Source organism: Betta splendens, chromosome 6, assembly GCF_900634795.4.
Source record: "Betta splendens chromosome 6, fBetSpl5.4, whole genome shotgun sequence".
NCBI classification, from domain to species: domain Eukaryota; kingdom Metazoa; phylum Chordata; class Actinopteri; order Anabantiformes; family Osphronemidae; genus Betta; species Betta splendens.
In genome coordinates, this window is record NC_040886.2 from 10,638,992 (window position 1) to 10,665,317 (window position 26,326).

The window sequence follows — 26,326 nt, forward strand, 5'->3', positions numbered from 1 at the left end:
CAGTTATAGATTTCTGCTACCATGCTTATATTCAGCATCTCCAAGGCTTCTTAGGCCCATCTCTGACCTTCTCATGGCCAATCCCATTTCGATTCTTCATGTCTATAATTGGCTTGTAAAACTCCATCGTGTTTTAGAGCTGAGAAGAAAACTGATTATTGATCTTGATTATTGGCTGCAACCGGAGATTTCTCACTGACATGTAAGTGGTGGCGGCCATTAAATGACCGTGTTTGTTATTCGCTGATGGCCTTACAGTGATTGACAGTGTGCCTTTGTGTCCCCCCTCCCACACATCCCCACAGGAATCAGAATTCCAGGAAGCGCTGTCTGACAGATCGGACTGCGGAGAGACGGAGGACGGAGGGTTATCAGGTATGGAAAACCGCACGCGCTTCCTTCGTGTTCCCTCTCTGCTCACTCCTTCAACTCCCGCTCGTCCATGGGCGAAACTGCCGGGAACAGATTTTAAAACGGAAAAAAGTTCAGAGTCAAGCTGACGGAAAAATAACCAGAGGAACATAGTTGTGAAGAGAACACATCTGATTGTGAGGAAATGATGTGGCCGTGGCCTCATTGTGTCACGGCGGAAGAATTTCTCGTTCCATAACTCTGTGTATTTGAGAGCGATTAGGACGATTCCCCGCGTCCTGTGGGAACCTGTGCGGGACGTCGTGTGTGAGCGCTCGCCAGGATGTCTGGGAGGAGCTGGGAGGACCGGGTGCTGGCGGTTACCTTGGCGATGAGCACCGGGAGGAGCCGCGGGAGAGAAAGGGGTTAAAGGATGGAGCTGAGTGGCTGGTTCATAATGTGATTGAGTGTGTGCTCTAGAAGGCAGGAGTGTGCGCGACCCGCCCTGGCACAGACCAACACAGCAAGGCAGCTCCACCGCTTGTTGCTCGCTAACCTCATCTGATACCATTACAAAGGATGGATTAGAGGCCTGTGGGAGTGGAGATAAAAGCCTTTCAAAAATAATGCAACGCGATAAACCACATTTTAAAACTTCAGCTTCAACAATGACCCTTTTAAAGGTTTAGCACATTGAGCCACACACAGACGCACACTGTCCAGAGACAAACATCTGCCACATGTGGATCTCTTAGGCTTGTTACGTCCACACAATGAACAGTGCGAGGCAGAGGACTGTGGCGTCTTTCGAAACAATACAGGCGCGCGTGATAAAATGGGAGAGATTACGACGCGTCGGGGGGTTAACGTCGGTACAGAACATCCTCTGTGTCTCTCTGCCTGACACACGATTGTCACACTGACCTTGACTTCCTGCGTCCGTGGAGGGCGCCTGTTGTTGGAGGGCCCTTCCTGCGCGCGGTGCTGGAAATCCTGCTGAGTCAGCGAGGCCGCACAAAAGCACACAACGGACAGAGGAAGGGACAGATGTGCGTTTATATGTCATCACCCGCCACGAACCACCTGAATTCATCCCTGTTTTCTTCCCCGACTCTGTTTATGATTAACTAGTATTAATGTCACTCAGTGGCGCTTGCGTCAGTGCAGCACAGGATTACTGGAGTTTGTTTAGGCTGCATGTTTGCGCATGGTTTAAAGCCGTCTTTTATCAGTGTTTTGAAATCTGATTAGTTTCTAAAAAGCGCGGTTGAGTATGAATTGGACCCAGAGCAAAGACTTTAGCCGGGCACTTTAGTCCGACTCTGTGGATACGTCTCTCTCCCTCTATAACGGAACCATCTGCTCTCATTCTTGTTGGCAGTCATTAGGCTAAGTGGAAAGGCTCCGTACAGTAAGGCTCAATAAATCTGGGTGGCTCGACCAGTAATAACAGCCCCGACGACGACAACATCCGAGGGCCCGGTTCTGAATGACTGGGGCTTTTTTGCATTCACACACACATGCAAACGTCGGCGCGCGCGCACGCATGCAAATGCAGGAAACGGGGTGCAGTCAGTAATCTGCTGCGCATGAGTGGAGCATTTATTTAATTTGACCGTAATAGATTTGCATTGTGGTCGCGTTCTTATTTTATCCTATTAAGAGGAAATGAAACTCGAATGGATGGAAAGAGAAAAAATAAAAAAACATGTCAAATTCCTACCACATTTTTTTAAAATACCAATACTTCTGTTTTTCTGATGAAAAGGAACTGAGACATAGAGTGGAGAAACATTAGTAATGACGCGCCTGACAAAGCATGACAGGGCGCTGGCTGCGATGGGGAGGCTTTGAGTGGCTAATGACTCCACATGAGCCGAGAGGCTGACGCAGCACTGACCTCACAAACCTCCCGCAGGCGCGGGTCCACGTCTGCATCAGTCGCCTCCGCATCTGTGCAGACAGGGACGCTGCGGTGTGACTCATCCGCCGCTGATTGAATTAGCTTAACTTTCGCGAGGAAAGGACCACGCTCCCTGCAGAACCAGAGGCGTCGGCTCCGGTCCAGACGGCAGCGTCGCCCAAGTGTTGTTAAAAAAACACCGAGCATCTCCAATAAAGCCACGTACAGACAACGTAGGGGGAGGTTACGCTCCCCCGAACTGGCAGAACATGATGTAAATGCAGTCGGCCCAGTCGGCCCAGAGGTTGGATCCTCTGGGTCAGACATCGTGGAGGGAACAGAGTGGAAAGAATGCTTGCGATCAGCGGCAGAGACAGGAAAATAACGGCTTGATGTTAAAACGGGCGGGCAGAAAATTTCAACAAGTATCTGAAATGTGGCCGAGGGCTCCTGAACGTTCACGGCTTCAGCATATGGTGGTGGAACTGCTGGTGTAAAACCCCCAGTCACTAAGAAGTAGGTCACACTGGAAGGGGGAGGTGTTTACGTACACTGCAATTACAGGCTATTATTTACCATCACTGCGTTTCTTACTGATCTGACGTCGAGCACGGCTTCACAGGACACTGGCTGTTTTACAATGTGCCCCCTATTTAATGTGTCTCATCACCAGTGTGCAAGCAAAAGACAGATCTTAATATAAAAAAAGAGTCAGAGAGTCACTATTATCGGTGGTGGGACATGCCCACACTCACAGGAAAGTCTCCCGGCAACCGTGGTTTTCAGATTGCCGTATCCTGTTGAAAGTGGAGGCCCTTGGAGGCCTGACAAAAAAAAAAAGAAGACGAAAACAAGGGGCCTCACATGCGAGTGCACTCACACACGCACACACATGCACACACAAGAACTGTGGGAAACCCTGGGACTGTGACAGCATCTGTTCCTGGATATTTAGCTTCAGATAGAGCAGGGATTGAAGGCGAGTCGCTAGATGTTGCAGTGACCGAACAGGAAGCAGCATCACCCAGTCAGTCTGTACTGCTCAGTAAAAGGCAGATGCAGGGCTTTAGACGGGGCCTATTTATTATTTATTTATTTATATGACTCTGCGGTGGCATCAGCCGTCAGCAGTATCACAGTGAGGGACAGGGAGAGATTATACAAGACTGTACAATCAGAACTTTTAACTACATTTGCTCTGTTTATAGATGAGTGTCTGCATGGTTTCTCTCTGTTTTCTGTCCTCTTGCTGCGACTAATAAAGGCATTTGCCTTCTTATTCAGAACTGTCGCACAGCCACTCGCACAGGAAAAGGTTTCACTCGTTCCAACCGCTGTTTGGGCAGGTCTCGGCAACGAAACCGTCACCTGGGGCGCTTCGTTTCAGTTGTGGCGGGGGAGAAGTTGCAACTTGAAAACCACTGATAACGATCTCTGGCGATTACTACACACGAAATGAACAGTTGCCATGGCATCGAGGAAGTTCAATCTTCCTTTAGTGGTAAAGCGTTTACAGCAAGCATCAGCTGCTTGCAACCACACTGCTTGTATTAATAAGTTGGGTGATGCATATTTTATTGAAGAATAAGTTTCATACTTAATATTTCTTCGTAGAACAGACAGATTCGACTAAAGATGTGAGAAATTCTAATCTTTAGATTAGATTAAAGTGATGTCAGTCCCCACGGCTGCCCCTTAAGGAAATACTGTATTACTGTACCATGACCACAGTAAAATGGTAAGGCTGATTGAGCACACACACACACACACACACACACACACACAGTTCACATGCTTCCTGCACAGTGGAGCATGTGGGGACCCGTGGAGGGAGTGTCCTCGACTTCACGTCTGACTCATCCTGTTGTTCAGCCCAACACTCTCAGTCAACCACCTCCTGACTTATGAGAATGTGCTTGGGAATGCTGCGTTATCTGAAGGCCCGCCACACACACACACACACACACACACACACACACACACACACACACACACACTGTCATATGTTTAGGTTTCAGACCAGTCTCCTGGGTCATTACGTGTGCTCTTTGTCATTTCCAGTAAGCCTGTATTGTACCTAAGCAACTTTGATCTTTCCTCAGATCCACCGGGACGACGGCTTAAACAATATGTCCCTCGAAACAAACAAGGCACCATAAAGCCACAGATCTTCGTGAAACTAGGGGGCTTTGTGGGCCGCTTTACCAGAAGGGTGGTGGATAAGCAGTAGGCGTAAGTAAGCAGATTACTCTTCATCACAAATTCCGTCTGCAGCATCAACATGCAGCAGATCTGTTGTAATCAAAGCATGGATTGATAGTGTGACCTATATGACCCCGCTCACATCCATTGTGCAGCCAAGTGTACAAGTGCTACAAGTGCTAACCTATACGGGTTGTAAAGCCAGAAAATACTTTATTGTGAACCATCTAAATAAATAATAATAATTATTAGTAGTAGTATAAGAATATAAGATGTCACTTTAACACTACTTAAAGCAGCAATCATAGTGTTAGTGTTGTTGTTTGGCACAAACTGTAAACACGTCATAATAAACATGTGTCTTTTACTGTGGGACACTTTTGTCACAGCATTTTACTCATGAGGGCACAGAGACGGAACAAACCCAGCTGGAAGGGGCTAAACTGCAGTGCAGTGCTTAAAGGTCAGACAGAAACAAGAAGGAGTTGTTTATTATGATTAATGCAACTTTAGAGGAAAGAAGAACCGTTTGTCATTGTGTAAACACCACTGTGTGTTTATGCTGCTTACTGGAACTCGCATGGGCCACTTTATTAGGGACACGTAAACAACATAAGCCGATGCACGAGCAAATGTTTGTTTAGCTTATAAAAATAATCCTGTACATGTGAGGCCTATGTACATTTTTTAAGTCTTTATGAATAAAAGTCAAAGGTGCGCGCTCACGTGCCCGTGCTAGCGGGTGCGCGCCTTCACTCACGCCCCTCCCTGGGCCGGAGGAGTCCCCACTGCTCCGAGGGAGCGTGAAGAAAGAGGAGGAGGGGCGCCGCGTGACGTCACCACACCCCTCCCACCCAGCTTAAATTTACATTTTCTCTATGGGTCCTGGCTGAGTGTGTTTGTGTGCGCGCCGGGGCTGTTCACTACTTTCAGTGTAAAATAAAGCAGAGTCGGGCGGACACACCTCAAGGCTCCAGGACGCGGCCCGGAGACGCACCGATGCGGCCCGAACCACTTTGTCTTTTGAAATATTAAACAACTTCAGTCGGACACGTCCCGTCGGGGACGACTTTGAGGTGGGTGTCGACGTGTGTGTGTGTGTGTGTGTGTGTGTGTGTCTGGAGCTCCTGCGTGTGTTTTGTGCGGTACTTTGACGGGCGCACTAACAAAAGCAGCGCGTTTCACCGGGGGCGCCGCTGGCAAGAAGCGGCTTTATTTCTATTTCTATACATTTAAAAGCTGCAAAGTGGCGAGGACGTGGGAGGGGGGGGGCGAGGTTGCGAAATACAGTGTTGTTTCATTGTCTCCTTTTGTTGGAGCGCACGACGACGGGACAGTGCGGAGCAACGCACGTTGAGGTCGTTGTTGCTTGCGCTGCTTGCGTTGTGGCAGTTTACTTTGGGACGCAGGGGAGAAAAACCCGACTCCATCAGTCAGAACCAGTGAACACGCAGCGCTCACCACATATCACAGCGGCAGCATCTCACGGCAAACAGGAAGAATTAGTCCAGTGAAGTTGCACCTAGCAGGCGCTTTTACCGTTGAGGCAGAATGAGTCGACTGTGCCGGACTTGCTTGACTCCTCGTGTGTGTTATAGCGCAGCAATGAGCCGCCTTGTGTGTTGGAGCACATGGTTTGAGTCAGCGCTGACACACTGCTGTCATCCGGCGCGGTCATCGCTGTCATTAAACACAACCGCGCGCGCGCGCTGCGACGCGACCACCTGCGATTCCCCCCTCCGTCTTTCCACGGAGTTGAACTTCAGTGGGTCAAACGTGAAGTATAGAGCGAATAAGGCTGAACTCGTGCCACAGTGTTGGGTGTGCGTGCGCGTGCGTGTGTGTTTTCTGGGTGGAGGCACAACAGCTGAGCGGCCGCGGGTTCAGGTGTTCGGTGAGCGGAGGAAAACAGGTGGAATGAGAAGCACGCCGCACGCAGCTCTGCGGAGTGTGGGTGCGTGCGTGTGCGTGCGTGTGTTGCGTAGGGAGGGGAAAGTTTCTCGCACATGTGTTACTCATTTGGAGAGAAGTTTGTCGAACGATTTACATCTGTTTTCTGATCTCTGAAACCCCTCCTTGCTCTTACTCAGCTTCTCTGGCTGTTTTCTGCTTCCCGTAAAGGCCGATGTTGTCAGAATGTGTGTGTATGTGTGTGTGTGGGGTGGAACGCTTTCTGCCCCGTTATTATTGCACTCAGGATTTTGAGCATGTGAATGAAATGTTTGTGTCTCCATTCTATAATTGCACGTGCTCATTAAAGGCTCTGGTGCATTTGCTCAGATGTGTCATTACAGACACCTGAGTTTTTGTTGTTGAGGACGAAGTCCGACCTCAAGGAAATCCAGGTATTTGGGTCATGAATAGGTGTGTGTGTCCTGGTGGGGAACCACGGGTGTGTTGACCTCAGTAAATGGGCCCACTGGTCTGTGGGCACACAAATCCCCATTACTCAGCTGAACGCTCTGGTCCTTCAGACCCAGTTATTCACACGTTTTTAAATATTTACATGTAGGCAAACGCCGAGTTCGCTCCTTAGTTAGGTCCATGTTTGCTGCGTTCCGGGGCCTCAAACTGTGAAATGTTTTAATATTTGGCCTCCACAACAACAGTCCCCACATTAGTTCCTTTTGCTCACGCTTGCTGAGGAATCAGTGCAACTGCTGTGTTGTTGGTTGTTGTTGTATGGACGCGTTGCCATGGTTTTAGGTTATGATGTCACAACTCAGGTGTTTGGTTTCCTGGCTGAAAGCCAGTGTGAGATGAAGGGTGTGTTCCTGTGAAAGACACACAGTCAGGTTTGACTTTCTATGTTTGCGCACAGTCTTCATGTTGATTTACTCAAAAAAGATAATAGATATGAGTAAAAACGCTCCGACAGAGACTCGGCTCGTCATAGAAACCCATTGATTTTTCTGCTACGCTGGAACCTTGATCGCAGTAAAGCACCATTACTGCGCTGAGCCCTCTGTAGACTCTAGGTTCCTTCCTCCTCACCGCTTGTTACGTTGAAATATAGGGAGGTTGGGACATTCAGCTGCACAGATTGAATTAGGCTGTTTGTACGCCAGCATCAAGACTTATGATCCGGTCCCACGACACAGCACAAACAGGAACAAGGCTCCGCACACGAGCGGAGCGTTGTCTGTCTGTCTATATGAAGTTTCACCACATTGTCTACTGTACATTCTGTTTCCAAGCTTTGGATGCAGAGTCAGATGAAACAAAGGGCCGCCGGTGGCCTCCATTTCTCCCCCCCCCTCATTATCCGCGCGTGCATCCCTGTTTGTGTCTGTGTGGCGATGGCGTAGTTGCGCGAGGTAACAGTTGTTATTGGGGTTCTGTGTACTAGCATGTAAACAAAGGAGACCCTCCCCGGTCCTCCCCGGTGTGCCCACCGGCCAATGGGGCGCCAGCTGCCAGCTGGGCCCAGCCAGTAGACGGGGAGGATGGGCGTGACTCGCCGCCAACAGGGGGGAAAACGGCAGCAAAGCACAAAGCTTCGACTGCGGATCAGACAGCAGAGCCGTAACAAAGACTTTCCCTTTATGACCGAACGGCACTTCACTCTGTTGCGCCGCGGCTTTTTATTGCAGGGTCCGTGCACGGAGCGGGGAAATAGGCTGGGGGTGCAGTTGAAGAGGCCGGGCGGGTTTGAAGCACGCAGCATATGGCCACATCAAACATACATGTGTTGCGCCCGCGGTCGGTGCTCTGAGTGCGTGTCCGGATCGGCTCCACGTGTTCGTCCGTCCACCTGTTCACATGTATGCACACACATACAAGCCCATGTGTCGGCGTCAGGTGTGAGACAGGCGTGACCCCCCCCCCCCCCCCCCCCCAGACTCCACCCTCTCACCTGTTACCGGGCGCGCGTTGAGGATTTCGCTCGGTCAGCGCTTTTGGTTTTGAACTCCTGTTAGGGAAAGTGCAAGTGTTGCGCGGACGCCACCAAATGCCCCGACCCCCGCACCCGTAATCCCCTCTGCAGGTTCATCACATTCCCCCGGCGCGAGTCAAAGTGGGCCTTTTCAGAGCGGCCCATTCACGGCGTAATCCGCGTCGCCCCAGGGCTCGCAGGAATCGCCGCACGCACACACACGCGGCCTCAAAGCGGGGAAAAAAGCGGCTCGCGGCCCGTTGAGGTCATCCAAGAGAGGGACGGAACCAAAACACGGTGGAGCGACTGGAGCTGCAACGCTCCCACTGCCGAAGCACTGTGACACGGCACAGAGCACGTTCCACGCATGTGCAGACCAGACCTGGAGAGGTGCCTGTGTTTCTTCAAGGGTGGGACGGTTTAATGGAGAGACCAGTTAATTGAATGAAGTCTTGGCTGGCTGTCGGAACCGGGCTCGTGGATCCGTTCCTCGCGTGGGCGTCCTGTGCCGGAGCCCGGACGTGCAGCCCCTCTTCTCCACAGTGATGTCATCGCACTGTGGGAGTGGGGTGGAGGTCAGTACATGATGAGGCCCTAGAATTCCTCCAGCTTTAAGGCAGGAAATACAAAACAGATCTCAACCCCTAAACCTCCCAGCGGAGTTTTCGGGGAGCAGCCCCAACCCCCCCCTCCTGCACCCGCTTGCCTGTTTGCTCCTCAGATCATCGCGTCACACAGTTCAATTCGAGCAAATGCTATGAGTTTGTGCCCCGTCTTCATCCATCACCCGTAAAAAGAGCGCGGCTGCAAATCAGAGCCACGTGCTCGCGTCTCGTCCTCCTCGCCACAGGGTTTCAACGGGGGAATCACTTTGCGTACAGAGGATGCGGTGCCGGGCTGAAAACAAATGCTGCGGCTTTATGGGATGTTCATACCAATTTTGCATGCCGGTAGGCGCAAGCGATAGGGAACCCGCGGCGCCGCTTCACACACTGATTTCTGTGTCACCACGAGGAACGCTCGCACGCGTTCAGGGGGAGTCCAGGAAATGAGTCACTACTGGGCCCTCGAGTCTGCAGCGCCTTCACTTTCACCGTCACTGTCCCTCTCTTTCTTACAGACACACACACACACACTGACACGTACACCCAGCCAGACCCCCCCCCCCAGCTGTCACTTAAAGGCCCATCTATCTGTGTTTTTAATTAGGGCCTCCCCCATGTGTGGCTGAATGGCCGCTTCTTTAACAGCACAGCTCTCACACACACACACACACACACAAACACACACACACACTCTATCTGTCCTGCTTAGAACGCACAGCCGACAGGGGGAAGGATGTGTGGAGGACTGAGCGTAGGGTGCGGGGGCTTGCTTTAGGGGTATCGGTGACGCAATCTCCCCGGAGGGGGTGGACCTCCCATCTGTGAGTGGAAGAGACGGGATCTGGCCAAAAGCACAGAGAGGGGAAGTGACGGGGACCTTTTGAATAGTTCATGTGATTATGAAGTGGGTCCATTCCGTGTTTCGATGTTGAACCCATCGGTGTCTTTTTTTGCTGTTGACAACAAATAGTGTCTGACTGATGAAGGAGCAGACGTGGTGAGCCATGCGTTCATGACCGGTGGCAGCCCAGCCCCACCCTGTGCAGAGCCCTGGATGGTCTGCTCCGTGCATGCCCCCATCCTGAAGGACGGGGGGGGGGGGAGGTGGACGGCGATCCAAGCCACCAGCTGCTCCCTCCGTCTTCATTCTGCCCGTCTCGCCTGGTTCTTCTCTAGAAGATATGGATTCACTAATGACGACTCATATGTGTCTGCCCGTGTTTTCAGGTCTTCAGATTTGTCCCGCGTGTCTTTCTTTCAGTATGATCTGAAATTGATGGTTTGGAATTGCTTGTTATTTCCTCGTCAAGGCTCGTCTTCTCAGCAGTAAATATGGAAGAGAACAACCGGTCATGGCCATTTGGGATTCTCCTCCCTTTCCCTTATCCTTGGCCTTCTTCCTCCCATCATACAACTATAAATGTCTTTTAATTTAGTTCTTGAAGGTGTAGGAAGTGAGTCAGCGAGTCATTAACGCCTCTTCATCCTGTTCTTTGAGTTGCTGCAAAGCTCAAAGTGCTTCTTATCTGCAAAATGTTCCAGTACTTTTAGCATCTTATCAACAACCCTGCCTGAAACGGTGGAAGGAACAATGTGACACCACAGTGACTCTGACGGGGACTGAGCTTCATCGGCACAATGACTGTGGCTCAGTTGTCCCACGAAGCCCAGGATTAGTGGTTAAACTGGACGAGACGCTGCAGCCTGGAGCCTTGGTGCATTAAGTGCAGCTGTCTGTCCACCAGGATTCCTTCATTAAGGCTCCGCTGTCATTAGTCATGCAGCAGGTCTGCGGGTGTTTCTGTGAGCAAGGCAGACGAGGCGAAGCCCAGTGATGGGGTCGTGGTGGGAGTCGAAGTCCCGCCCACTCCTGAAAACGCCGACCTGAGCACGCGCCGCTGTTGGCCTCGCACTGAGCACAGCGTGTTCTGCTGTGTCACCGGGGTTGCCGTGGCGACGCCGCGAAGCTGACAGTTGCGGAGGAAATGGAGAAACGGCTCCGTGTCACGAGCGCAGCGCCGCGCAGCTGCGGAGCGACCGCTTGACACGCCGCAGCCCCTCCACCTGTCAAACGGGCCTTTATTGCGTCAGCTCCTAATGCAGCGTGGGTGCGCTCACAAACACGCACTCGCCTTCGCAGCCGCCTTCGCCAAACACATGCAGTCAGTGGTGTGTTACTGGGAGGACTGGTGCGGTTATTTAACTTTTGATATGTTCTTCTCTTGATGATGTAACCAGTTGTTGCGACATTTCACACCATGAGGTCATAGTCACACATGGGTCGATGTGGACGACAGAGTGAACTCTCGTCTCATCTGTTTTTCTTTTCCTAGACTCTGTCTGACCCAGTTTGTGTTGTTTTCCACTACTTTTACCAATTTGCTTCTCATTTTATCCATGACTGCTTAAACAGCCCTTAAAAAGTGTGTGTGTGTGCGTGTGTGTGTGCGTTTCCAAAGCAGATAAACAAACCCTTTTTATAATGGGATTCCTGGAAAGGCATGCATGTTGTCTAGAAAACACACGCGTCGCACCTACACGGGTCATGGACCAGGCGTCTACAGACGTGGACGGCGCCGGCGCGTGACTGTAAAACGCGTCGTCTGCGTTGCTTCTGAGGCCAAACCGGACACGGAGCACGTAATAAAGCAGCAGTGACGAGGTGGACTTTCCAGGGCTTCAATTTGAGGCCGGGGCTCCCCTTTGAACTCCCTATGTCACTTCCCGTCCCCCGCGGCGCTCGGAGGAAGTGGGAGCAGATGTGTTGGAGCAACGCACATTTTGACAGCGCTGCCAGTCTCTGCTCCTCTGCCCCCGACTACCGGCATTAACACAAGCCGCCTTTGATGTGCACAGCGTGCTCGTGCTTTCACGGCCCTCTGATTATGGCCGCAGGACGTTCTGCTGCCGTCTCACACGCTCAGATATTGTCTGTGCGAACACTGAGCAACGTGATCCTGTCGACGACCAACGAGGCGCTGATGTGAAATACCAGTTTTTAGAAAAGAGGTTTCTTTCTGAGCTTTGCTATACTTGTGTTTGAGCATCTTGTTTTGCTCTTGTGTTGTCATTTTGTCAGTGCACTTGAGGCTCACTGTCTGCAGGTCTAGGGGTCAAAATGAATTGAATGTGCCTACCTGTCCGACCCGGTGTTCTGGCCCAGTTATGTATTAACATCTGTTACTGGGTTTTATTCATTTGTTGTGCAACACAGAGTCCAAGATTTGTGTGTTCCACAAATGTAAAAAGGTTACTAATCTGAGATTAAGGGGGGATTATCTGGGTCATGACTGCACATCAAAACCTGGAAAAATGACATGATTTCCATTTGTCAACATGATTTCCATTTGTCAACATGTGTTTATTGAGCACTCCTCCCTCTTTGTTCTCCATGCGGCCACAGACCATGTTTATGTTGGGCTTCTTTGTTATGCAACTGACACGGTTTAGTTAAGGTGGTGCAGGACTGTTGCCCCCTAGTGGCGCTGTACGCTCATTACATCACATTACATTATTGCTTGTTGTGATTTTCAGGAACCCCCCCAGTTTACTTACCAGCATGTGCTGCGTGTTCCATTTTGAATCGCCCCAGTTGCACGGCATTCCTCTGTGACTCTCATCCAGAAATCACAGGAGGCTGAATATGAAGCATCGTTTATAAATTTCAGTCTACCATTACCTGCAGCAGAGCAGCTGCACGTGTCATTTGTATCCAGCATCCAAAGAAGTTGCGTTACATCAGTCTATGGCGCCGTTTACCTGCGTGGCTGAATCATCATCAGTTACAAAACTGTGGTGAAACGTCACTTGCTTCGAAAGTGCTGTAAGCGGGAGGGGGGTGGGGGGAGAGGGAGGAGAGAGGGGGGGGGGGGGGCTATAAAGCAGTCTTTGAACTCCACCCGGCTCAGTAGCAGACGGCTGTGAGCAACAAAAGCACCTCTCCTGCGCGAGGCTCCGCGGCGCCACTGGCAAACAAGGCAGCGTGTGTTTCTAGCTTTACCTGCAAGTCGCTTCAGATCACAGCGGCAGAGATGGCGACCATGTTCAGATACCCCGTCTTCCCTCATCTACAGGGTGAGTTGTTCTAGGAAAAGTGAAGGGCTTGACTTAATTCTGATGGAATGCACTTTTTTGCTTGAATACAGTTTTTGCCTGAGTGTATGACATCATTAAATCATTAGTTTCCTGGCTGGCAAATACAGGTTTTGACTTCTCAAAGTGAGTAGATGGTTATTTCTACACTCGTGCAAAATCAGAAAATACTGGTTTTATACTTGTAATACAGTCGTTTCTGTCTGAGACTGTAAGAAGACCAGCTGGTGAATGCTCGTGCAGGTCGAGAGCTTCTTAATCATTATCAGCCGTTTCTGATCGTTTCTGTGACTGAAGCATGAATTTGCTGTTGTGATTCATCGCTTCGTGATTTTCATGTCATCCGCCGGAAGGACGAAATGTTCCTCTTCGCCCAGTGTGGAACAATTATATAATTCCAGCGCTGAGTCGCCCGTCACTATAGAAACCATCAACTCTGAGCATATGCCAGAGCATCGGGGAGCTGCTCGTATCAGGATGCAAAAGAAAAGCAATTAGTGAGAAATGATAACTTCTTAGGAAAGTCTGCCTTTGTGAAACCCAGAGATTTCTGTCCCATCCGTGCATCGATGGTTCAGACTTTGCGCGTGTGTGGCAGTGGTGTTTCAGTGGAGGTGTTTTTCACTTTTCTTGTGTAAAATCAGATCCTTATGACCCTGGTTTTGTCACTGTCACCAGGGAGGAGTGTCATGGCTGAGCCAGACTATCTGGAGGGAGACTGCGATGAGCTCATCAAACCAAAGAAGCTGATCAACCCGGTGAAGAACTCCCGAAACCACCAGGACCTGCATCGAGAGCTGCTCATGAACCAGAAGAGGTCAGGGGGCTTCATTCACTCATCTGTTCACTGTTCAACATTATTAAATTCAATGAAAATATTACAACAAACAGACCAAAGGTTTTCAGGGTACATAATAAAAAATAATAGATATATAAATATCATCTAACTGAACACAGTGAACCTCTGTTTTCCTCCACTATCAGAACAGATCGGGGGAAAACAGAGCAGTGTCCAGATCCCGGCTAATTTAGTTTGACCTCCTCTAATGCAGGATGAGGTAAATCCACAACCCTGTGACTTCGCTGCCGTTGGTTTGGTGGCGTGCATGCAGCCTGTAGTGATGCTCCTTCATTATGTCTCAGGTGTTATGTAGACAATAAAAACCCTCAGGTGCGGTGATGCATCACAAATCAGTTATGTAAAGGTGGCAGACCTGTGATCAGCCTCCTGACACCGAATGCCCGCATCGCCTTCATCATATAACGCCAGCCGCTTTGTGCCCCAGCTATAAATAGCCGCATAAATACACATGCTGTTGACAGCTGTTACATCACAGCAGTGGTGCTCCCAAAGCGGTCAACGGGCGAGATGCTTGAATGGCGACGCAGGCTAAAAAGGAACGATAGCGGAGAGAGCAGCTGAATAAAATATGAATCCGTATTTATCCATCCTCCCTCCATCCGAGTGGATTGAAACTATAGAAAGCTGGCCTGCATGCTGGATTAGTCACGATGATGAGAGAAGGGAGGGGAGGGGGGATGGATGGATGCATGGCTGTATGAAAAAAGGAAAAATGCATCTTATGTAATCAAGATTACAAAACAGTCTAGCTGAGGGCCTTTCTCAGTCTTTGCTTCCTTCGCTGTAGTGACCCTACCCACACACACACACACACACACACGCACGTTCAGAATGTTAGAAACGCAGCCACCAGCACGACGCAGCGCGGAGGCAGACGTGTTGGCGTGTGGGATACGATAACACACATTCCTTCTGGTCTGCTGGAGGGCGGGCACTCGCGGGAGGGTCAGCGGTTATGTAAATGGTGCCCACGGTGAGCAGAGCCACAGCACAGCCTGTGTGATGGCTCGCGGTGACCTTGACTCCCCCACCTCCCCCCTCAGAGTCACTGTCATATCATCAACACTTACAGCACCTTCCTCTCCTTGGAACATTGTGTGCGCTTGGTTATGCAACCTTCAGATTTAATAATGCATTGAATTAACGCACTGAGGTGGGTTTGCTTTCTCACACACTCCTTGTTGTTCACAGGTTTTTTTTTGCTGATATTTCAAAGGGTTCAGAACATTCCATTACGTAACATTTGGTATTTTTTCGCTCTTGTTCTCAAGATGTGCTCACGCTTCGCTAAGACGTCCCCGTCCTCTTTTGTTGTGTTTTTTATTTTTGCTGCACAAACCTGTGCAGTTATGTAACGGTCCCTCTGGCTTCTCTGTGATTTCCCACCCAGCGACAGCTTTCGCATGAGAATAAAAATCAAATGAACTTGGTTTACTTTGGGCAAAAAGAATAAAGGATCTCATCTTTATCACAGTCCTTTTTTTAAAAAAAAAAATTGTGTTTGCAAATTAGGTAACACTCCGTGACTGGCACAAAGTCTACACTTTCCTGAAACACGCTCAATGTTTTAATCTGGAACATTTAGTCCAGATGTGAATTTCATGCACCAATGAGGTCATCCTCTCTCTCCCTCCCTCCCCTCCCTCCCTCTCAGCGGGGGCTGTGTAGCGTCATTAGTGTGTCGTCTCCTCCACTTCCCTAACATGCTGTTTGTTCTGTTTGATTCTGCACAGGGGTCTGGCTCCTCAGAACAAACCCGAGCTCCAGAAGGTTTTGGAGAAAAGAAAGAGGGAACAGGTTCTCAAGGCCCAGAAGGAGGAGCAGGAGGCCCACAAGAAGAGGAGCGACCTGGAGATAGAGCTCATGAAAAGGCAACAGAAGCTAGAGCAGGTATGGCGGAGGTGGACGGTACCACATTAACTCCTTGTTATATCATTTCTGTGCCGCGTATCTGAATTCTGCCCATGTCCTGCTTGTTGCAGCTGGAGCTGGAGCAGCAGAAAATTGAGGAGGAGCAGGAGAACACCCCCGAGTTTGTGAAGATGAAAAGCAACCTCCGCAGGACCAAGCAGGAGACAGATGGCGAGGAGCGGACCACTTAAAGACCCACGGGGTCTCTGGGCCTGACTGAGAAATGTGTTGTCTGTGGTACACGCCGGTGACCTGACCGTAGTCGGAGACGAACTTCCTGGCTTTATCCAACCTAGCTGTTCCTTCCCGTAGTGAGGAGAGAGACTTTAGGGACTAAAGACCCCCCTCGGCCTGCCCGACTGCCACGGAGTGCCAGTATTCACCTCTGCTTCTCACACCTGCCCAGCAGCACCCCCACAAGAGGGACCTGAAGCAGACATGTCACACGGCACACGGCTTTAAAAGAGGGCAGAACGCTTCCAATGATCTCTGCTGGAGAAACACACACACACACACACACACACACTTCATCCCCTCTGTTTTCACTCCTCTCTCCACAGAAAGCTGTACTGTCATTGGTGTTGTTATTGTTGTTTCTTTTTTTTTTGTGCTAATTTTCAGACTCATAAGGAAAAGTGGACACTGGACGGACTCTTGAAGCTGTGTAATGTAAAAGCCAAACAAATGTGCTTTTGTTATTTATGTTGGTAGCTTTTAGCCCTGGTGTAGGACACTTTTAGTCAGTCTGTATTTTAGGTTGTTTTACAGCATAGTTTATGAAGCCAGAACAGGACAAAGGGAGTGTATCATTGTGTGAACCACTCGACCACTTGCTTTACATTATTTTTTTAATTTTAAACATGCCATTTCCTCAGCTAATGCAGTTTTTAGCAATAGTAGGACTCCGAGGCATGAGAGTGACCTGTTCTTTACATATTCTGTTGTTTTGTATGAATAAAAGTGTTACTAAATAAATAATATACATTTGTTCCTTTCGGTTGTCTAATAAGACAAGCCTTCACTCTTTCTGATCAGTCGATGTGTGCTGTATAAACACACGTATTGGTTGCCAACCGAAAGTACAGTTGAAAGTGTCATAAAAAGGTCTAACCGGTAGTTTGACCTGTATCTGTTCTACAGCTGCTCCTGAAACCACCGTGATACTGTAAGAGTCATGAAACTTTATCACTGCAGTATTTACAGTGGTTGCCATAGACACGGCAGTAAATCCGATCATCACCGAGTGTTAACCTAAAAACCGATACCTGGCACGTGTGACCTTCGCTGTACAGAACTGTGAGAAACTGAAATAAACAATAGTATCATTTGCATTTCTGGAGTTTAGAGCAACAGAGAGAGAGTTCCTCTCAACCATTTCTCATTAAACTCGCTTTACCACGTTCCGTTTATTTTTATTTGTTTGTGAGCTGTACAGTTCTATATGTTATGCAGCTAGCAACGGTCTGTCATTTCTTAATGGAACAGAAGAAAGTACAGAAAGCAGTAAACCTGCCAAACAGTCATGACTCTGGTTTGTTGGTCTTTGTTCACAAGCTGCAACAGTCAAACGTCTAGATAATAGGCATTTGGAAGGTTTCTGTAAGGCTACAGCTGTTTTAATATGGCTGGAAAGCAGGATATCAGAAGAGGAAGACAAATAAACACCACTACTTCAGATTCAGCTACTGTAGTGCTGAGCAGATGTACCATGGGTACAAGCATGTCAAGGTCTCACCACATAACACCCCACAGTAAATAAGAAAACAACAATGAAGTATAATGTGAATTTTTGAAAATTAACCACTAGTCATGGCTGATTTTTAAATGTGGCTGTTTATAGTGCAGCATCACATGAAGATATACAAATTAGATTGTTCCCTGTCCTGACGACTGAAGGAACACCATCAGCATTGACAAAATTGACCAGCGGGGGGCGAAGCGGAACGGGCGGGGAAATTGAAGCGCCACCGGTTCCTCTAATACCCACGAAGAAGAGGCGCAGCCATGCGCTCATCAGTAAGCGACAAAGATGGCCGCCTCTGGGCTGTTCCGCTCCCTGTCGTCCAACTTTTCCACAGTTTTGCCTTTACTTTCCCGCTCGGCGCCGCTGTCTCCTTTGCGGCTGGCATCTAAACCTTATTTTCGAAGAACACTAGCTTTTTCTAGCCGATTAGCAGCAGGTATTTTTTAGTATATGCGTAAAACAGTAGCACGTTAGCTAGCTAATTTGAAGGTAACGTTAGCTCGAAATAAGGGCAGAGAGCGCCATCGCAGCTTTGTGCGTGTCAGGCTCTCTCCTGGTTGTCATGCAGAGAGAAGATTGCTAATATTCCTACTCTGAAAATCATTTTTTTGTGTTCTGAGATTGTTGTGTTGTCTTGCAGCACTTAAATTCACAGACAAGCACGAATGGATTCGAGTAGAAGACGACGGAATAGGCACCGTCGGGATCAGCAACTTTGCTCAAGTGAGTTAGACGGAGATGTAGACAGATGTAGCTAAGGCTAACAGTGAATAAGTAAAAGAGTCCTCACTTAGTGTGCACTACGACACCCGCTCTTATTGGCGCTGCTCACTTAATTATTATTTTAACTCGCTGTCTGTTGAAAATGCAAATGTAAGTACTACTTATAAGATCATAAAGTCCTCTGGAAACTGAAAACATACACAAAGGCGCAACAAAGTTAATGTTCTTTCTGTCGTTTAACAGGAGGCTCTGGGAGATGTAGTTTACTGTGGACTGCCGGAGGTTGGAACACAGCTGGCTCAGGAAGGTATGAGGTTTCCAGATTTAATTTCATGGTGTGGGGAAAGTATTTTTTTTTGTGTGGCAGTCTAATTAAAATGATGTAAAATATAGTAATATTGCAAATCTAGACTGGTATCCAGTGATACTACACCACAATGGATATGTTGGTAATTAACAATAAAGCAGATGGATGGACAGATGCAGCAATTTTACATAGGACATAGTCTAAAATCTGTCTGTTAAATGTGGTGAAACTTGATTTGTTGTAACAGATGAGTTTGGAGCCCTGGAAAGTGTAAAGGCAGCCAGTGAGCTCTATTCGCCTTTGACGGGAGAAGTTGTAGAGGTCAATACATTGCTGGCGGACAACCCTGGGCTGGTCAACAAATCTTGCTATAAAGATGGTATGTACGCATAGAGAAAAAGTCTGGTCCATGCAAAACATTGGTGTTTGAAGAATTGAGAAGCCCACTGTAATGGCTTAAACTAGTGAAAATTTACTGAATTTTTAAATAGGAATAGTACAGCATGTCAGCAATGCTAGTATTTGGACAGTAGGTGGCAGTAAGCAGTTACTCCAAGATGTAAAGAGAGAAAACAGTTCTTCATACCGTAACAAGCAAATGTAAAAACAAAAATGCACTTAATTAATTACAGGCTAGATGCGTTTTCTATTCTCATAATTAAGTGGAATAATCAAAAATCAATGAGCTATATCAAGTTAATGATATTACTAGAGAAGGTTGCATGTATTCAGTAATAGTTAATGAAACAGATTGTGAGATGTTAGAGATCTAAAACATGATTTCCAACCGCTGGTTTAAAAAGTAGTGTAAGAAAGGTAAATGTCCTTGTTTAAACTTTAAGAGACATTTTTGCGTATATGTGATGTGACCCTAGTACAGGGATGGGCAATCCTGGTCCTCGAGGGCCAGTGTCCCCTGGTTTTCCAACTCTCCCGGCTGATCACCTCTATCAGGTGTGTCAGTTCGCTTTTTCACCTGCTGATTGACTGAACACACCTGATCCAGATAATCAGCCATAACTGGTGCAGGGAGAGTTGGAAAACCAGCAGGACAGCGACCCTCAAGGACCATGTTTTCCCACCCCTGCCCTAGTGGGTAACCAGGAGGTTATTGTGCCTCGTGATAAAGGGGCTAAAGTCTTGCAGAAACATGTGTGACCATTGAGTCATAGTCTAACCTTTTTATTTTAACCAAATTTAGGTTGGCTGATGAAAATGACCATCACAAACCCTGCAGAACTCAACACTCTGATGGATGAAACGGCTTATGAGAGATATATCCGTTCTATTGAGGAGTAACTGAACACCTTCAAACAAGTGCTATACTCCCTCTCTCCTTCGCAACACACCTGTCAGGGAGAAGCATAAGATGTGCTTGTGTCAGTTATAACACTATGCTTAGCATCCACCAGTGGAGCTGAAAAGCTCTGGGTTGCTGCCCTGACAGTGTTGTAGAGCTGTGAACATTAGGAATCCTTTATCTACTGTTAAAGACTGAATTTAGGGGACCTACCAGTCTGCATGGACTAAACATCCAATGTTGGGTTCGTGCAGCCTAAAACTCCCAACAGAAGCCACAGTGTCTCTAAGTCAACAGAACGGTTTCCAAGTATTCATAAACTTGAATTTCTGTTCCAAGATATTGTTAGACTATAAAAAGCACTTTGCCATTATTAATTTTGTGTCTGCACTACATGTGTGCCAGCTGTACTGTTGAAATGGGACCTGTAAGCTAGAAAATAAACATTTCCTTACAAAGTTTGTTTTCCTTGTTTTATTTATCGTTAATAATTTCAGTTCCTGCGACTGCAGGTGCTTGTGTATTGTACAGGTACTAAATCACTGATGAGCTTAAGACAGTATTCCTTCAGTTTCTATTTGCACATTTAAGTTGCATTACGGGTAAAACAAACCTCTAACTTCAGCAGGAAATATTGATTTAATGTTGCATTCAACATTTTTTTACTCTGAATACTAGCTTTTTCAGAAACAGGGTTGTGGTAACAGCTGGTGATTTATAAAATACTAGAAGTGAAACTCAACATTTTCTCATTTTTACCTCAACATAATCAGTTCTAATATATAGTACACTTTTTATAACTTGTAACTAAGCAATCACTTAGAACCTCTGGTGTTCAGTGAAGTCTTAATCTTTGGGTCACTCAAATGAAGTGACTGCCCCCCCCCCAGGTACGATAGAGAATTTGTCCTTGGCTGTGGGAGTTCGTCTGACTTTGCCCCGCAGTGCAGGAGGCTCAGGGAGTCCCTCCATTCTACGATGATCACTCTCTAGTCTCTCCTTCCTCTGGACTGCTTCATACATCACACTGGCTGTGAAGTCTCTTTCATTAAGGAAGGCAATCGTCTCATCCCTCTTACGGCTCACGTACCCCTTCAGAAGAGCGTTGTAGGGGTTTGCTGCAGCATCTGTGTCAGGATTTTCTTGTTGGTATTTGAATTCCATGCGGGTGATAACAGGCAACAGGAATTGCTTCCCCTCTAAAACCACACAGTCATCTTTCTGTGAAAGGCCCATGGTTTCACTGAGAAGGCGTGGAGGCAAAGGCACCAAATCACAGCCTGTGTGCTTGTCTACGTACTGGTTGAATTCCTTCCGCACATGAGCTACATCTTGCAGAGACTGGCTTCTTCGCTCCTCTAGGTCTGTAATTATTCGCTCAGGATATGTCTGTCCAAATACCACACCTAACGGGCAAGACAGGTATCATTATTTGACAGTTACACAGCAAAAAAAATGTTTGTTTGATCTAAGAAATGGTTACCGTCAGCCACGTCTCTCACCTGAACGCCTCAGCATGGATATAGGACATTTCCAGGGTTTGTGAATAAACTCATCAGACAGATCTGCAAGTTCAGGACACCACTTCCGAACATAGGTCCCACAAGGGTCACAGGTCATGGCTGCGTCAACAGGGTGCATCACAAAGTTCCAGTGATCCAGACCGCACATTCCCCCGTTCTGCCACATCATGGCGTCTATAGCAACATCTGCATCCACCAGAGTGTCCTACATGTGTACACATAGTGGATGCAATCAGAAAAGAGGCAGCGAACCGACCAACTGAGTGAGAGCATTTTGTGCTTTACCTGAAACCAACGGTAGCCTTGTTGCCAAGGCAGATGAAGATAAGCTATGAGGAAAGATGCCACCACATGCCTCATATAGTTGCTCATCCAGCCTGTCAGCCACAGCTGCCTCATGGCTGCATCCACCAGAGGGTACCCAGTTCGCCCCCGCTGCCAGGCCTTCAGGTGGTCGCGACGGCTGCTCCAGCACAGAGCCTGTGAAAGATTAGTGTCATTTTAGTATTTAAGTTATTTTATGACATGGTTGTCATTGAGATCTAGTTAATTTTGACCTTGTATGGGGGTCTGACAGATTCCCATGGCAGGTCTGGAAACAGCGTTAGCTGCCAGTAGGCCAAATCTCTCCAAGCCAGTTTGCGTTGGAACTTAGAGGTTTGACAGCAAGTCCGTTTTGCAGCCTGCAACACCCAGCGTGGGCTGAGTTGACCAAAGTGAAGGTAGGGGGACAGACAGCTGGTATTCGGAGCGTCCGCCCTGCCTGACTCTTTGTGGTACCTGTACACACCTAGAAAACGAGGCAGTGAGCTGAGGGTGTTTTCAGATTAACGCTTAAATAAACTGTTTTCAGTGTGAATGCAACACACTCACCATCCTGAAGAAAGGCTTCGAGTCGAGCTTGTGCTCCTTCTTCACTGAAATCCCAGCATTTTTGAATATCGGCCGCCCAGTTAATCTGAACAATATGATTAACACAAGCTGTTGAGGAGCTGTTGTTATTTCACTTTTACAACTCCTTTCTTGCAGTGACTTACGACGGTGCCGTCCTTCCTGCGAGGCATCTGCGCCAGTCCCAGTGTGTCTAAGGAGACACCCTGAGGCCACTGGGCGGCTGCCGGGAGAGAAGCAGGTGGGTCTAGAGCCATTCCTAGCACAGAAGCTGGGTTCTGCTTGCAGCAGCTCATGAAGTGAGACACTGAACCTATTCCTGCATCACATAGTAAACAAAGAATGTAAAATGCATACTGTATGTCTTATAAGCTTTAGGCACAAATACCAAAGTCACCACAGTACACCATATGTTTATTTTCCATGACTTGCCTCTAAGTCCCACACCTTCCGTGCTGACAGAGTAAGGGTCTCTGAGGCAGTATGAGTGGAACATCCTCAATTCAGTACCATCTTTCTGTAGCGCTGAGGCCACTGCATCATCCCTCGCCTTCAGCCACGGCTCATACAAAGCATTAGCCAGCACCGTTCTCGCCCCAGTGTCCTTTATGAGCTCCTGAAGGCTGTGCAGCGACGAGCCAACCCCAGCCCCCCCTCCATGTGCCTTGATGTAGACAAGATGGCTGCCAATGTGCTCCAAGGATGCACATAAACAAGACAAAGCTTGATGAAGCCAGTATTTACCTGTTCCAAACAGAGATGATTGAACAACCGAAGTCTTGCAATAAAACAAGCCGCTAATTAATGTTGAATAGCAAATACAGACAACACTAAAAATAAAATGCTTTTGTTACACAAAAAGTCACTGGTTCACACTTACTAGCTCCCCCAGTAGCCAGGGTAGTGCCAGGTCCTTCTTCCTCTTCGGGGCTCCAGATGAAGACAGGGATGACAGGGGCCCCACACTCCAACGAGGCACTGAGGGCGGGGTTGTCACAGAGTCGCAAATCCCTCCTGAACCACAGCAGTACAGGTGGTGGTGCAGACAGAGAGCTGGGCAAACCCACAGCCTGCTGCCTGGCAGCTCTATGCCTCCGACGCCTGCTCTTAACCCGGTTCCCTTTCTCTGACTGATGCACACCTCCCTCCTCCATCACTGGGACGCCTCGTGCGATCGCCTCCGCAGCGCATGTTCCAACAGCATTCTCTGGGGGCGTCTGTTTCAGACCCTCGTCTCCAGGTTGCAGGAACCTGGACTCTTGACTCTGGGTTGAAAGGACATCCTGGTCCTTTATTTCCATTAGAGAGAGAGCCAGCGCAAGTTCCAGTTCATCCTCTTCAGTCTGAAACTGAATTAAAAGCCTGAGCATTTTCTCACCCTATTATTGTGAGGAAATTTACTAAATGTAAAGAACTTTATTGAACACAGTTGTATAGAAAAAGAAAACAAAACGAAAATAATCTTGTATTGGTACCCCTAAGTAATACTACCCTAAAATGTACTTCACTAAAGCACCCACTTATGTAGTACTCAGTTAACTTCTATCTCTGGCTATTTTATTACTCTGGCACCATTGTCTTTGACTGATTTGTAATTTTGACCCACTTTGTAATCAGCATTGCTTTAAGCATGGATCACTTACCTTGGAGAAGTACTCCTGGTAGATGGAGCTGAGCCTAAAATGCAGCTCTGCGTTGGCCGCCGCCAGGGGCCGGATGAGGCACAGGAACTGAGAGCGGGTCTCCTGGGGGCCCAGAACCGACAGACACATTGCAAAGAGCCCCTCCGGATCCTCTCGACCCACCAGCACTTCTCTTATCATCTTTCTCACCCAGGCTTTACTATCGTCGATAGCGGCCGCAGAACGAGGCATCTTCAGGTAATAAAATATTACACACAAGTAAAACTGTGGAAGAGAAACTCAGTTTAATGCCGAGTCCTCCTCCTGAAACCACCCTCAGAACCGGTTACCAAACAACAGCTGATTCCGAGTTACACAAGCCACGTGTTGGTGTTTGGTAACAGTCACAGCCCAAGGGGTGTAATGCGCAGATATCACCTGTAGGGGGCGTAGGTGTATAATGATGGGCGTGAGGTGACGCCTGCGTGTGGCTGGCTGATTTACAGTGCGTGAGCAGCAGCAGGGATTCCCTGTTTAGCTTTAATTCTATTGCCTCTAACGTGGAGAGCTGCGGAGGCAACAAACGATGAAGTCATCTGTTTCAGCATTGGTTTTATTATTTCACCCTCCTGCGTAGTCACTTCTCGGCTAAATCCCACCTATCGGCGAAGACGTCTCATAATGGGGGGTCCCCCACAAGCTAAATCCAATTAAGCAGAGATCCTTGGTGCAATTGGAATTGATGTTAAAATGCTTTGGGGACGTTTCCTTTAATATAATCATTCTATAATTCTTAAATAGCCTTCATCTTGACAGGAATGTGATTGTGTTCAAGTGCACCCTGTTATGTGAGGCTGAAAAACAAAGCCAGGAGACAGTGTACCCAGCAGTGAATTTTTAATCACGCTCTGTATTCATGCTGTAAAGAGGTTGCTAAGTGATTGATTTTTTTTAATGAGACCATGCATACGCTTTTGAATATACGCAGCAGGGAACAATGATTTGTGACACTTGTAGACCAAACTCTAAAACTGCTTTGATAAGCACCACTTATACAACTGTATTACAGGCATTACTCAAAGTCTTATTTTGCTCGCACTCAAACGTTCTCTAGTACTCAACGGAAACGTGTCCAGGCTTCGTGTGCAAGGACATAATGTGTCATTTATTCAGCTTTTTTTTATTCTTATTTCAGAAATAGTAGCGAGAGCCTATGAAGGGAACATGTGTTGAGAGCTGTGGTATGTGGCGAGAGCAAGGCAAAAAGAGAGGGAGGGAGAGAAAGAGATTGAGAGAGAGAGAGAGAATCAATAGTGTTTAGACAGAGAAGTGGAGTCTAAGTGTGTGATCAATAGAGAGCAGAGAGGAGAGATTAGCTGCTTTTCTCTCTCAAACTAACACTGACAAATTGGTGAATTGGTGTATCGGCCCTTGGGCTAAACGGATTGACCTGCTGTTTCCATGTTCTACCGTGTACTGTCAATAAAGATCTGTGTTCATTGTGGCTCTCAATGAGGAGAGCGAACGAGGCACCGGAAGGGAGGAAGAGGAGGAAAAGGAAGGAGGCGAAGGCTGCAGGTGGAGAGGTGACGGCGCCGAGCGCAGCCCAGGTTGCCGCGCAGCCGCGAGACTCACAAAATGTCCACGCCGCCGTCTCATTAACGCGTACGTGCGCTCACGTGCGCATCCTCGTGCACACCGTTATAAAACCATAATAACGTCTCGCGGAAAATTAATGGAAAGACAGATTAAAAACTAAGTGAGGAGAAACGGGCCACTGGTGTAGCTATTTGCAACTCATAAATCATCCTGACACACCCACGCGCGTGCAGACACACACGTGGACACACACACACACGGGCGCGCACACGCACACGTACTGTAATTAACCACAGGCTATTTACTCTCTCCTGCTGTAAATTAGACATGCAGACACAGTTATTACATTAGGGGGATCTGCCATGCAGAATACTAACAGGAGGAGGAGGGGGCAGTACGTACACACAACATCCGCTCAGACAAACATAAACACACACGTACACACAGGGAAGAGGATATGGAAGAATCATAGACTGACGGGAGTTAAAATGAAGCTGCGGCACAGAGAATAGGGGCCCCCAGCTCTTTGTTCCCTGCTGCATTTCATTATCCGAAACGCCAGCCAACACACACGACACACACACATACACACACACACACGCACACACGAGGCGCACCTCCCCCTTCTCTAAAGCTGTCTGCCTCCACTCCATGCACACAGCACAAAAAAAGGGCGAAAAATAGAGATACTGCGTCAGTGCCACTCACTGGCATCTGGACCTGGTTATGACACGGTCAGCTCCAGTTCGCCGCCGCTGCAGCGCCATCGTTCCACCACGAAGCACTAACCTATAAATTCTATTTTAAGCACAAC

General features: G+C 48.1%; 3 protein-coding genes across 4 annotated transcripts; 2 read left to right on the forward strand and 1 right to left on the reverse strand.

The window, feature by feature from the left end:
* Window positions 1-5,342: 5,342 nt before the first annotated feature.
* fam107b (family with sequence similarity 107 member B) lies at window positions 5,343-16,799 on the forward strand. Of its 2 annotated transcripts, none has more exons than XM_029154516.3 (4): window positions 5,343-5,532; window positions 13,709-13,847; window positions 15,626-15,782; window positions 15,875-16,799. In XM_029154516.3, exons 2-4 carry the CDS (start codon window positions 13,720-13,722, stop codon window positions 15,992-15,994), a joined length of 405 nt encoding a protein of 134 aa, XP_029010349.1. In that variant the 5' UTR covers window positions 5,343-5,532; window positions 13,709-13,719; the 3' UTR covers window positions 15,995-16,799. The 2 variants fall into 2 exon arrangements, with proteins under 2 accessions (XP_029010349.1, XP_029010348.1); XM_029154515.3 differs by lacking the exon at window positions 5,343-5,532 and adding an exon at window positions 12,840-13,012.
* A 1,001-nt stretch (window positions 16,800-17,800) lies between these two features.
* On the forward strand, window positions 17,801-20,338 carry LOC114857741 (glycine cleavage system H protein, mitochondrial-like). The gene is made up of 5 exons (XM_029154518.2): window positions 17,801-17,983; window positions 18,188-18,270; window positions 18,514-18,577; window positions 18,825-18,956; window positions 19,779-20,338. The coding sequence occupies exons 1-5, from the start codon at window positions 17,833-17,835 to the stop codon at window positions 19,874-19,876; spliced, it is 528 nt and encodes a 175-aa protein (XP_029010351.1). The 5' UTR covers window positions 17,801-17,832; the 3' UTR covers window positions 19,877-20,338.
* A 2-nt stretch (window positions 20,339-20,340) lies between these two features.
* si:ch1073-390k14.1 (deoxyribodipyrimidine photo-lyase) lies at window positions 20,341-24,291 on the reverse strand. Its single transcript, XM_029154501.3, has 9 exons — window positions 23,935-24,291; window positions 23,172-23,640; window positions 22,724-23,035; window positions 22,438-22,610; window positions 22,274-22,358; window positions 21,958-22,190; window positions 21,686-21,880; window positions 21,380-21,605; window positions 20,341-21,283 (listed from the first exon to the last, which is right to left on the reverse strand). The coding sequence occupies exons 1-9, from the start codon at window positions 24,163-24,165 to the stop codon at window positions 20,736-20,738; spliced, it is 2,472 nt and encodes an 823-aa protein (XP_029010334.1). The 5' UTR covers window positions 24,166-24,291; the 3' UTR covers window positions 20,341-20,735.
* Window positions 24,292-26,326: the final 2,035 nt, after the last annotated feature.